We start from the raw sequence: 14277 nt of genomic DNA, 5'->3' as shown, positions 1-14277 counted from the left end.
GACAAAGCCAAAAAAGAAAACAAAGGCAAACAGAAGATAAAGATACCTAGAGACTTTTATTCATATTGCCAATGAATATGAAAGAATTCTCAATTATATACCTTAACAAAACCTAACTTTCCACAGTGGCTGTCCTTCGGTTGGCAAGAAAGTGCAACAGACTCATGGATGACAAAAGCCCAAGCTTCTCCTCTCACAGTTTGGGAGGAAGGAAGCCTGCAACTGATGTCTCTCAGCAGCTCTGGGTGAAGCGGGGGAAAAGTCAGTCATGGATGCTAATTACTTTTTGATATGAAAACACAACATTCTGTGTTCTAGTATGACATATAGAATTTCCATTTAAACTGTGCACAATGGCTCACCTTGTCTATTTAAAAGTGTAGATGTGCACAGAAATTTCAGTGATCCTTCAGAAAGCAATAATATCCAATTATACCCTGTTCACTTTCTATAAGATCGGAAGAGAATTTCCTCCTTGCAAATGTTTTGATTAATGTGTGGGTGTAAGCATGTGTACACACTTACAGATCTACATGAACACATGGATACATACTTTGAGACATATATCTATGTGTAGATAATCATGACAAGATATTCAATAATCTTATATACTAGCATCCAGGATTTTATATTCACTCTATTAGGTATAATTATTTTTGTACTTTCCTCTTGCCTTCAACAAATGCAAACTGCTTTCCACCCAAGACGAATCTTTCTTTATTTTTATAAGTTCTTTTGAACTTGAGTACTTTCACAGAGTTTATCCATGATGTCCACACAAAGATTCCCACTAACATTCGCCTAATGTTATAATAGTTCACCTTCTTAGAGGAGACAGTAGGGGAACTTTGCTAGCTCCAGTCCATGCAATTCAAAGGAAAGAATTTCAAAGATGAATGCTGGTGAGGTGGGAATACTTTCTTCCTCTTCAGAGAACAAGAACCTGTTAAGCAAGGAGCCCTCTAACCCAGCAATGGCTAAGAATAACACACAACTGCACCTCTGGGGTTTCTGGTATTATGTTGGGCACAGCCAGGTGTCCTCACAAATTCACACTTTCAGAGTAGGAGTCAGCACTCACCCTGCACACAGAGTGGACTCTATCTCCATGGGGTTCCTCCAGATACACAGATGGTCTTACTCACCTGAGCCAGAAACAGGCTCCTACCCTGCCCTTCACTCTTTCCACTCTAATGCATCCACCAGGGCATTTGCATATTACCCCAGGGAGGACCTTCCTGTACCACTGAGATAAAAGCTCAGCTCTTCTCTAGCCTTGACTGTGACTTCAGCTTCTCACAATGAGGCTTCCTGCTCAGCTCCTGGGGCTGCTGATGCTCTGGATCCCTGGTAAGGACAGGGAAGACCGGGAAGGGAAAGGAGGGGAGGGTGAGCTTCCTGTCCCTCCTGTTGTTCCCATGTGTTCTCTGCACACATCAGTTCTTATGGCTTCACATTCAGAGCGGGAATATGCTGGTTAGCTCTTTGACAGGAAGAAAATCACAAGCAATGGCTTTTGATCTTGATGATGAACTTACACTGGAAGAAATGGATGATACACATGAATTCTAGAGAGTCCCTTCATGCAAATCCTGAATCCTGTCTTAAAATAAAATATTTTTGGATATAAATCACAACTCACAACATTAAATTTAAACTCGTGCTGATTTCTTCTTATTTTAGGATCCACTGGAGATGTGGTGCTGACCCAGACCCCACACACTCTGTCCATCACCCCTGGAGAGTCAGCCTCCATCTCCTGCAGGGCCAGTCAGAGCCTCGTACACAGTAATGGAAACACTTATTTGAACTGGATGGTACACAAGCCAGGCCAGGCTCCAACAGGCCTGATTTACCTAGTTTCCAACCGATATTCAGGCATCCCAGACAGGTTCAGTGGCAGTGGGTCTGGCACAGATTTCACACCCAGAATCAGCAGGGTGGAACCTGAGGATGCTGGAATTTATTACTGTTACCAAAGTACACATGCTCCTCCCACAGTGATACAGCCCCGAACACAAACCTCCCTGCCTGGGGAGGCCCAGCTACCCTCTGTGCTGTTTCTGCAGAGCAGCACTGCACAGTCTGAGTCCCTGTGAGAGGAAGAGGTTGAAGAACTCGGAACTAAAAAGTACAGCTGTGACCTCTGCCCAGGACTGAGAGTGAGGAAGACAGCAGAGCAGCCAGGACCTGTGCTCTGCTGAGGACTCTGACGCAGGAAGAGGAGAAGGACAAGGTTGACTTCAAGAAATTCCTTTGGACCCTGAAAATTTTGTGCTTTTCTGTAATTATATAGGCGCAAATCACAGAAGCAAAAAACAAATAAGCCTAAAATGATTAGATGAAAATAGCTTAGGTCTGTACTTTTATTAGCGTTTTAACTTCACCTTGCACATCTGTGGTATCCTGTCAGGGCCCAGTGGGGATGTGGAGCCTCAGATCTCAGCTCTAGGGAAGTGCATCACTGAGGCAACAGTGACTGAGTTAGAACCAGTGATCCCCAAGGTCAGAGACAAAGGGCACCGTTCTGCTTAGGGACCCAGCACAGGATGGAGAGTTCTGTGCCACAGAACCACAAGGCATTACAGTGTTTCTGACATCAGTGTATTTTCTGGATCACTAATTGCACAAAGTGTCCACATAATGTAAAATTATGTGTTCTGGTCTAACACTGATATTACTCCGAAGGGATCAGAGTATCAAAATTCACCACCAGAGACCCAGAACAACAGGCATAAGAGCTCCAGTGTCTGTGATGCCATCTTGCTGCACCTGCCTGCCTGATGCCGCTGACTTCTCACAGAAAAGACCTGCGTATAAAATCCAAGCTGTAGATGGGGCCTGCGGGGGCAAAGGCAAAGCAGTGAGCACATGAAGAAGCCCATCGCATGGGCTGTGGGCTGGGAAAGCATCTGAGATGTGTCGGGGCCAAGAAGAGCATCACAGAAAGTGCAGCAACTTGGCTAATGGTCAGAGAAGTCACTGTGGAAACTCTAACATCAATCCACAGGTTGTAAAACTTGACATTGAGAGATGATTTAAAATGTTTCTGTTTGTACAGGGGGAAGGGAGGAGGGATGAAGGGAGGGCAGGGACAAGGGGAAAAAATGAGAACTAAGACCTATCATGTAAAGGTACAGGATCCCAATAATAAATGTAATTGTACTGTATACCCAAAAGGTACCAGTAAACTCAATGAGGAAAAAAAAAATAAAATGTTTCTGCATCAAATCAAAATAACTTGTAATACAGTTAGGAACTAAAAATAAAGAACTGGTTCCCTCGTATTGACAACCTTGGAAAATGGTGAAACATTCTCAAAACTAAAACAGAGAGGAGGCTGGGAATAAAAGGAAGCGATGCAGAGTGAATGGGAAGAGGCAGGCAGGGAGGGAGGAGGATGGGAAGTAGGAGGGTGCACAGAAGAGCTCAGACAGCATGGAGAAAGCACTGAAGAACAACATTTAAGCTAAGACTCTATACCCAGAGAAATGTTCTATTGGAAGGGATGTTTATACAATGGTCCAAACAGTTTCACTTCTGAGATCAAACTCTCCCTGAGCAGGTGGAAGATGGGGAAAGTTGCTTTCAAAGACTTGTTCATGAATTCCCCTCTGTTGGTCAGCTTCATGCACTGCAAGTTCCAAGCCAGATAGTTCCTCTTTCAAAATACATTTTAAATGCAATTTTTTGTGGACAACACTGTGATCTCGTTCAAAAACTGCAGAACTGCCATCAATACCTCAAAGTGTTAAATCTCAGAGGTTCTAGACACTTAATGTGTTCTTTTTTTTTTTTTCATTCTACGTGTTGAAAACAGGCTCATAGAGAACATTTTGATCAGGATCATTTCCACTGCTCACCAAAGGTGATCCGGTGCTCTTGCACTCATGGCAATCCAACCTCACACCCATCCCTATCCAAGCCAAGTGCAGCACACAAGCCATTCTGCATAGAACAGAAACTCATGCCTTGTGCTCTAAAAAATTTGTGATGTGAGCTTGCAATGTGCACTCAACCCAGGCACTAACTGCACCTGGTGGCTAAAAAACAAGAACAACCAAGAATCTATGGATCCTACAAATTTCATATGGCAACAATATCAAACAATCCCTTTTTGTAAATATGATACATCTTATTTTTACTTATAATTTGGAGTTTTCTCATACCAGGCATTCTTTGCACGATTTCGGGTTGCATTAAGAGTTATTCATGTGAATGACTGAGATTTGAGCACTTTCTTAAATTTGGCACCAAAGGTCAGTGCCTCACTTGCCTCAATGTGGCCAGTCCCACATATCAGGGACTCGAAGGACACGGGTGATTTACAACATGAGACTCATATCATCACTGTGAAGAAGAGACTGGCCCTGTGAACAGTGTGATTTATGTGTACAAATGCAAGGCTTCCAGTCTGAAGCAGTGATGACAGACACTCAAGTTCAAATTCTTACCCTTTCAGGCCCACATTTCTGAGGGAAAATGAAACAGTTGCTCACAGGGCCAGAGTCACAGTGGAGAAGGAGCTCAACTTGATTCACAGTGACAAAGGCAACTGGCAAGGAAGTGAGGAATCATGAGGCCTTGAGGGGGAAATGAATTCAGCAAAGCAGAGCGCAAAATGCAGGCCTGGGGAAGAGACAGAGAAAAGGAGGCCTGGTAAGGTGCACAGACAGTGGAGAACACAGTCACGGCATCACACTGGTCTCCTGCAGAGCTCAGGAAAATCCCAGTTCTGGGGCTGCAGGTGGATCTCAGTGGCACAGTGCTTCCCTAGCATGTCGAGGGCCTGGGGCCAATTTTAAATGTGCCACAATAAAAAAAGAAAGAAGAAAAATGCAGTCTTTAGCCACACCCAGAACAGAATCCTCTGAATCTGTGCCCTGGATCTGGACATCAGGAGTTTTCAGACTTCTCCACCAGATGCCCACACAGCACCTAAGGATGGAAAACAAACAGGGAGACCTACGGACTGTGACAATAAACTCCAAAGGCACTGAGAAAACTCTGAATGGTTTACATGCACTCTTGATTGGATTTGGGGCTTTTCCTTTGGATTTTGTTTCACATGAGAGATGGATCATTCCTACATTCCAGAGAAAAACCACTGGGGAAAATTCACTGACTACCCAAGATGCTGAAGGGGAAGAGTTGAGGTTCCCATGCCATCTCAGGTGTGAGCCCCATGCCTCCTCCACAGCTGAGAAAATGCTGCTCAGAGAATGATGCCATCCCCTCACAGAATGGTGACATTTTTGGGTTGAAAAGGTAGACATCAGGGTTAACATGGCTCTACCCAGCTCTCAGAGAACATTAAGACCTTCACAAGCACACAAGTCCACTGTGAGTCGGGAAATCTAGCGAAATCATCAAAGCCACCTTCTCTGGCAACCTTCTATGTGGTTCTGCTGAACCCCAGGCAAAACGACAGCCTCACCATTTGATGGCATCTGTACACCATCACCATTTGTACAGAAAACAATCATAAGAATCATCTTTCTGAATTTCCTATAAAATTATAATTGAGAATATGCCCACAGCTCCTATGGAATTTCTCCTCACAAGACAATCTTCAACCTATGTACAAGAAAAAAATATTAGCCAGACATAAGAGATGAAAGTTTTCCCCAGATGAGAAATGTGTACCATAATATATTCTTTACTTTTACTGACTTCCAAGAAGCTCCGGGCTACAGCTTAGGCATAATCACATACTTTTTGGGGGGAGGGATAGGTTGGTAGGGATAAATTTTACATTTATGAAAAGCCACATTCTTCAATATACATTTCTATTGATTTTGACACCCTCACAGCTGTGAATCCATAATGATATATGGGTTAGAGGACAGCTCTGACACCCAAAGACATTCATTCACAGGTGCACATTGTAGTCAACCTGCACTCAGCACACGCAGGCCTGACCCATGCTGCTGCCTGCACCTTGCATAAATGCTCCACAGCTTTCAGGTGCTCCTCCGCATGTCTCCTTTAATGTGCACATCACAAGCTCTTTAAACTGCTGGCCTGTTCCAGGGAAAAGTGTTTGCTTGCTCCTCTAATTGTTTAGAATGCGCATCCGTTCTTCCCACTGCTCTGACTCTGTAGATGTCTCACTCCTAGGAGGTATCGTCTTGGTGCCTCCCGCCACACCGGCACATGGCACAGGCCACACCTCCATGTGCTCCTCCCTGGTAACGCTACACGCCTGATTCTCTAGTGGACACCACAGACCAAGCGAGAACAGAAAGCCCATTTCCCAGCAAAGACACCCTAAGGTCCTTGGGAGAACTTAGACAATTGTCAGGGGTCTGTGATGCTCGTCTTCCTCGCTGCATCTCTGTGCCGCAAAGTGCAGGTCATGCTTCTCTCCAGCCAAAAGTGGATGCATGAATGGGATGAGGCGGCACATTGTTCCCATAATGGCAAAAGCTTCCCCTCCTCAGACACAGAACTGTATTAGCATTTGAGGTGGAAATACTGGAAGGTAGGATTTGGGGACCACAAAATCACACCCTTCATTAGTGCGAACCGAGTTCTCTCAGAGATGACATCAGAAAAGCTCATAGGGACGCTGCACAGACAGATGTGAGTCTGGAAGGGAGCGAAGAGATGAAACTCTCCTACATAATAAGATGAAGGGCAGAGGATCTAGGACACCTCTAGGAGCTGGAGAGGGACAGATCCCCTCTTAGATCCTCCAACAACTGCAGTGGTCAGCACCTTCTGATGATAGCAGGGTGAGTGGTCCCTCTGGTTGGTGCTCAGCAGCAGATTCTGGCCGGACTTGTAGTTCATGGTGACCTGCTCTCCTTCAGGCACAGAGAACCCAGTGACACCAGTGCCCCTCAATGCAGAATACACAATGGCCATACACATTTGCACAAATTTTATCATACGTGCATAGAAATGTATCGTGTTACAGTCATTTCACAATGGTATTATAAGTCACCATGTTAAAGGATTTTTACAGGAAAGAGCGAGATTTACCCATTACAACTTCTAATTATTTTTTCCACTCTAGACTGTCTCTCTCAAAGGAATGTAGCCTTTGCTTCTCACTAGAGACTCAGTGAAACAGGACTGAGGACATTGGCCTCTGACACTATTTATTCTCCAACTTTGCACAGTGCGACTGAGATCTAATTGTACGGTCTCATTTGTAAAATCAGAGTCCACGCACTGGGCCTGGAGGAGGCTACATAAAGGAAAAGGGATTAAAATCAAATGCATATTTAATGGGTTGCGTTTTTAGAAAAGATAACCAAGCTTCCTCAGATGGACAGTTCTAGAGAAATAACTAAACTCTGGAAAACATCACAGGAAAGAAAAACTAATGAAAGAGAGTCATGAGCAAGGAAAGAAGAGAGGAATGGAGAGGCAGGAAAACGGGGAGAGGAAAAATAGAAAAGAAATATGTTAAATTTAGAACCATGTTTTGCTAATTAGGACCCAGAAAGTGACTGAGCTCTGAAGCCACTTCCATCCTGAAGCTGCTGAAGACCCCAAAACACAGCTGAGCTCCAGGTTCATCCTGCACGTGGGCTAGAGAGCAGAAGACACATCCAGAACTCACTCTGAGGGGACCCTGAGAACCTCATTAACCTGGGCTGAGAAGGGCTCCATTTCAGTGCAGTGTGAACCAAAGAGAAAGTAGAAGCTCTCCTTCCCACAACTGAGAAGTGGGCTCTAAGTAAATTGCAAAGTGAACAGAGAGAAAACTACTGAGACTTCCTAGGGCACTCATGGTGCATGAAATCCCCTTTTATTTTGTATAAGATTTCAAGGGAAGCTGGGTGTGGTGGTGCTAAGCCTGTAATCCAGCACTTGCAAGGCTGAGGCAAGGGGATTGCTGCAGGTTTGAGGCCAGCCTGGGCTGAGCACTGAACTAAAGGCAATCTTGAGTTTTAAAATGAGGCCTTGTCTCAAAAAACCAAGAAGAGAGCTAAGTATTTAACGTAGCAGCATCATGTCTGCCTGGCAAGCACAAGGTCCTGAGTTTGATCCCAGGTACCAAAAACAAAGAACTTTGAAAGGAATTTTTCACTTAAGTACTATTTTGATTAATCTGTTATAGGAGTATATATATCTGTCTGTGTGGTGTGTGTGTGTGTGTCTGTGTGTCTGTGTGTGTGTGTGTATATTTGCATTTATATACAGCAGTATACATACATTATTAGAATTGTATTCATTGATATGTATAGATACTTATACAGCTATATGCACAATAACATAGAAATATACACTTATATATAGATACACACATTTCTGTACAAATATATACTCATAATCTACACATCTATATATTAAATATGTATTTAGACTTTTATAGATCACACATCTCTCTGGCATAAGCAGGACAGGCTATTCACCAATTAAGCTAGTGCCCAGGAATTCCATGTGGTTTACATTAGACATAATCCTTTTCCCCTTCTCCATTTGTCTTCAACAGAACAATTAGCTCTGTATCTGAAACACACAAGATTTTTCTCATCTTAGTGCCAAATTCCTTGACAGGAGTACTTTTGCAAAGTTTGATCACCCCATCTGGGAAAGGACTGTGGCCAGCACTGTTTCCTGCATCACAGTAGTTCACCTGGGAACCACAGAGACCAGAAGGTCTTTACCTACTCCACACCACACTGTTACCAGCACGCAGCTCTAAGATCCACAACTGAGAGGTGGGTGTCTTTCCTCTGAGAGGGAAGATCACTGTGCACCCTGTGGCCCTCCAGACTTGAACTTCACTATGGGGTCCTCACTCCTACTACCAAAGACCACATGCACATTTGCTCTATTGGTTTATCTCCAAAGACAGAAGGTATGTTATAGCACCTGGCTCACAGGAGTGGCCTCCCATCCTGCCACTAACTCTTTCTACACCACTGGGCCCACCAGGTCATATGCATGGAGTCCCCCAGGGAGGCCCATCCCTGCCAGTCTGAGATAAAAGCACAGCAATAACTTTGATGTAACTGATGTGGAGCTCAGTTCAGCTGCCCAGAGTGAGGCTCCCTGCTCAGTTCCTGGGGCTGCTGATGCTCTGCATCCCTGGTAAGGACTGGAGAGCTCAGGAGTAGGTGCGGTGAGAGAGATGAGAATCCACTGTCTCACATGTTGTCCTCCCCTCATGAGAGGCTGCAGCCTTCTTTGGCAGGAAGAGATCAAGAGGTTTAGGCCCGTCTGAGTGAGGAAGATTCCACTGGAGCCAGGAGCGACGTCAGATGGAGATGTCAGAAAGAGAGGGGTGATGCATATTAATTTTAAAGGGTAATTGGGAATCCTGGGTCAATTCTTATAAGTGAACACTTTTCCTTCTATGTGAAAATCACAAAAAATAATTTAGCTTGAAATACACAATAAAGGGGAAATGAAGAAAATGACTCCTGATATTTGTACATGACCTCAGTTTCTCCTGGAGGTCTCCCTAACTTCCTTTCCTCAGAAGATCATTTTTCCTCGGTTGGCCTAACTTTACCCTCTCACAAACTCTTTAAAACATACTAATTCTTGTCCAACTGATCTGGAACTTGATTCCCTATTGTTAATATCTGAAAAATAGCTCTGCCCAATATGAAAATTCCTATGTAAGTAACACTGCTCAGAGCACACTGCTCAGATTTGCTGAGAAGTTTTCTGGAACTAAATTTAATGAAGGCAAATACTTCATATGTAAGCATTTGAATAGCACTGTAATGACAGGAATTTTCCATTTTTGTACCAAACCATGATCATGTTAATCAAATGCGAAGGATGAATTATTTTTATAGAGGTGAAAGATGAGGACAAAAGTTATGAAAAATTCCATCATATATGCTAAGAGTTGCACAGTTAAAGAACTAGAGAAATGTCTTGAATACGTCAGAAAAAAGGGGGTGGGAAGAAGAAATGTCAATGGAGGAGGAGATGGACCTGGAAAATATTTCTTAGTGCATTGACCAGATGAGCTCAGAGTGAAAACAGCATCAGAGCAAAAATTTTCAGCCTTGGGGTAACTGGTTTAATTTGGGGGAGAAAAAGGGAAGGAGATGTTCACACGTAGATGAAGGAGACCAAGGGCAAAAGGTTACCAAAGGAGACATTATCAAGATTCCAGGAGGCAGAGAAGAAAATTTGACACCGGGACTAAATATGACTACATCCTTTTCTAAAGGAATGACAAGTTTTATTGGATTAGCCAAGACATATGTCGATGGGAAACCCAGGTTCCCCCATGGAAAACCCCAGATGCCCCGGGGGATGCATGGTAGATGAGCACTTGGAGAACCTTCCTAATTATTGTTGGTACCAGGCTACCACAATGCCAAAGTTTTGACTGGACTTGCAGCTCATGGTGACTCCATCTGCTGGGACAGAGGGAGGGAGGCCAGAGACTGGGTCACCACAGTATCCCCACTGGCACCTGCAATCAAAAATGCTCCATGATCATACAAGTACACTCACACACTTGGGCATACTGCCAGTGAAATGTGGCTTTTAAAATGTACTTTAAATGCTAGTGTAGGAAAACATATTATTGGGTCCATAGCTATTGTTTCTCACTGTAACTTAACTTTTTTTAAAGACGTTAGCTTCAAGGAATCACAATGTTGAACTTCTCACCAGAGATCCAGAGTAACAGCCATAAGATGACCTGAGTCTCTGACACCATCTTGCAGCCCCTGCTTGCCTGATGGAGCTCAGTTCTCATTTCAAGACTTGGTTCGCAACCTCAGAGCAGGTTTGCTAGACCTGGAGGGGTCTGTGTAAAGGAATCAGCCAGGAAAGAAGCAAATTCCAAGAGCAGTGCATTGGGAAAGTGGCCGATATAACCCAAGAACCAAAAGGGTAACAAATGGTGAATTTGTGTGACAAGAAAAGACACAGACATCAACCGAGAGACTCTATGATCAACTTAGAAACTCTACAATTACAAACTACTAGATGGAATGCAGAGAGCCTTCATTTCAAGTAAAACATAAATCTACATGGGCTGAGTCTTACACAAATGGCCACCTAGCAACCTCAGATCAACAACCCTCATGAAATCATAAAACATGCAGGAGAAACCACGCAAAAGAGAACTAACCCCTGGGATGGGAGGACAAGCAAAAAAGGAAGGGAGAAAAGGTGAGGTAGGAAAGAGGAGAGAAGAGAAGAAGAAACACACAAACAAAGCGAAAATTTGGGAAACATTTTTTTAATTTGTTGTGACCAAAATATGTCTGAGCTCCTAAGTCACTTCAATCCAGAAACTATTGAAAAACACAGCAAACACTTCAGCACCAGTCTCCATTCCAAGCTGTGCGTGGACCACAGAGCAGAAGCTTGAGTAAGAACTCCCTCCATAGGGAATCCTGGAGAACCCTAAATTAAGCTGGGTCTAAAAGCTCTTAGTAAAGTGTATAGCAAGGACTTACTAAAAATTATTCTTCTCAAGACTACTTTGAACCCAACAGAGGGATCTAATTGCATTGGGAAATGAAGAGATCAAAGCAAACAAAATGTCCTTGGAGAGTACTGGCCTCATACAAACACTGCCAGAGATTTTTACTCCACCAATCCCTGCATTAGGGATCCAGAAATTGCAGACCTTGAAATTGGTTGAAGATAGCCTTACTGAGGAGGTTCCCAAGTGAAAACCTGTCTGGAGGAGGACACAACCAAAGACCTGAAGAACCGGGGATTTAGCTCAGTGGTTCCACTGCATGTCTTGCAAGAACAAGCACCCAATTTTGATCCCCGATAACAAAAAAGCAAAAAAAAAAAAAAGACCTCAAGAATGCTTACAAATACTATTTTTTTCCTCATTGAGTTTATTGGTACATTTTAGGTACACAGTACAGTTACATTCATTATTGGGATCTTGTACCTTTACATGACAGGTCTTGGTTCTCATTTTGTCCCCTCATCCCTGCCCACCCTTCACCCCTTCCTCCCTTCCCCTTTACAAACACTTCATTTCCATTCTTTCATTTTCTCATATTTTTTCTTTTCCCTTCTAAGCTTTCCCCTACCCTTCCCACTTTCCCTACACCTTTAGCCCCTTTCTTCCTATTTCACATTGTCCATTATATCACTAGGATCTCATTTGCTACTATACTTTATTCACATCAGAGAAACTGTTTGGTATTTACACATGTGTGACTTATTTATTTCACTTAGGAGTATATCCTCAATATGTGTCCATTTTCCTATGAATGAATCTAATTTCTCATTCTTTATGGCTAAGTAATATTCCATTTTATAGAAAAACCACATCTTTTTATCCAGTTTCCAGCTGATGTGCCAATGGGCTGTTTCTCAGTTTTTGATATTATGAAATGTACTGCTATAAACATGGTTGTGCATATATCACTGTGATGTGATTCTTTTAATTCTTTTGGAATGATACCCAGCAGAGGGATGGCTGGGTCAAATGGAGCCGCTAGTCCCAGCTTTTGAGGTATCTCCATATTGATTTCCATAGTGGTCGTACCAGTCTGCACTCCCACCTACCATGGAGATGGGTTCCCTTCTCCCCAAAACCCTGCCAACATTTGTTGTTGTTTGATTTCTTGATAGAAGGAGCTGACCATCCTCAGTGGAGGAAAGATAGCCTCTTTAATAAATGGTGTTGGATAAAATGGATCTCAACCAGCCAAAAATTGAAACTAGACCCATATCTTTCACCATGCACTAAACTAAAATCCAAGTGAATTGAAGATCTAAATGTTAAAACAGAAACACTAAACCTGCTGGAAGATATGTTAGGCAAAACTCTTCAAGACATTGTCATAGGAAAAGACTTTATGAACAAATCTTCAGTAGCACAGGAACTAGCAGAAAGAATCAAAACTGGAATCTCATCTTATTAAAAAGCTTCTGCACTGCAAAAGAAACCATCAACCAAACTAAGAGAAGACCTACAATGCTGAAAAACAAACTTCATCAGCTGCTCCTCAGAAAAAGGACTATTATCTAGAATATGTAAAGAACTCAAAACAATCAACCCCCAAATATAAAGACCCAATTCAAAAATGGGCATCTGAAATGAAGAGACGTTTCTCAGACAAAGAAGTAAAAGCAGCAAGTAAATATATGAAAAAATGTTCCACATCACTGGTCATTCAAGAGATGCAGATGAAAACAACACTGAGATTCCACCTCACCCCACAAATACTATTTTAAGGGCCATGGAATACAAAAGCAGAGATCCTTGGTATTTAAAAACAGATAAATTTAGTATCAATGACAACAATGCAAACAAAAAGAGAGCAAAGAGCTCTTTGCAAGCTTCTAATTTGATATTTATGAAAGGATATGAAGGAAGAAGTGATAAACTTGATATTACACAAAGGTGAAGGAAACTACAAAAAATTAAGCCACCATTGAACAGCTGCATAAAATTGACATCCCAGTGAATTTTACACCCATGGTGAATCATTTAACTCATCTTTATCATCAAGCCACAAGTATGATGGACAATTCAATTTCTACTTTAATATTTTATTTAATCATTCTGATCTCACATTTTATTTTGCATTCAGTAGACAATGTTCTACAATCATTTTCTTACATACAAAATATTAAAATAAATTCTTATCATCTGGTGTAAGTCTCACCTAGGATGCTGGGAAACTTTAACATAATACAGGAAAACTGGGCATGGTTTTGAAAACTTCAAATTGCCAAGGGCAAGAACTTGAATGTTGGCTAATTGTGCCCAGGTCTACTTCTAATGAGTTTGTGTTGTCTCCATTTTTGTTCACATTTGCCCTGTGACTTCTCCACTGAGCTCGAATTTATTTCCTTTCATTTCATTTACTACTGCTGATTCAAGATACACCACTGAAGGGCAGGGCCTTGAGTCCAAACATGCCCAACAACACAAGTTTGCAACATGTGGGAGTGTTTAGAAAGAACACACACTCAGAAGATAAAGGCATCCAAGACCGATGGTGCACACCTGCAACCACAGCATGGCAGGGACTGAGGCTGGTGAACAGAATGTTGGAGCCCACCCTGGCCAGCTCTTAGGTCTCCATGGCAGCCATTCGCAGAGGACCTATAGTCTCCCAGCTCTGCTATTCCACCTGCCTTTTTGAGTTACAGAATGCTTAATTCAGACTCCTCATATAATACAGCTGAATTATGGGAAAGCAAAAAAGCTGTGCCACGTAGGCTGGTAATACTGGGCAAGGATGAGAGGCCTCCCACCATGCCCTTCACATGTTCCACACTACTGCACCCACCAGGAAATTTGCATAGCATCCTCTGGGGGAATCTTCCCCGCAAGTCTGAGATAAAAGCTCAGCTCTA

At 42.8% G+C, this 14277-nt stretch overlaps 1 gene segment (V, D, J or C); it reads left to right on the top strand.

Annotated features, from left to right (window-relative positions):
* The first annotated feature begins 1278 nt into the window (after nucleotides 1-1278).
* On the top strand, nucleotides 1279-2099 carry LOC104863404. The segment is given in 2 exon segments: nucleotides 1279-1350; nucleotides 1684-2099. Coding segments are annotated over 2 exon segments (465 nt in total).
* The last annotated feature ends 12178 nt before the right edge of the window (nucleotides 2100-14277 follow it).

The sequence above is a fragment of the Fukomys damarensis genome, unplaced genomic scaffold, assembly GCF_012274545.1.
Source record: "Fukomys damarensis isolate Sample0158 unplaced genomic scaffold, DMR_v1.0_HiC HiC_scaffold_2, whole genome shotgun sequence".
Lineage (NCBI taxonomy): Eukaryota > Metazoa > Chordata > Mammalia > Rodentia > Bathyergidae > Fukomys > Fukomys damarensis.
The sequence above is the reverse complement of the archived record's forward strand: the minus strand, read 5'-3'. Positions and strand labels throughout refer to the sequence as shown.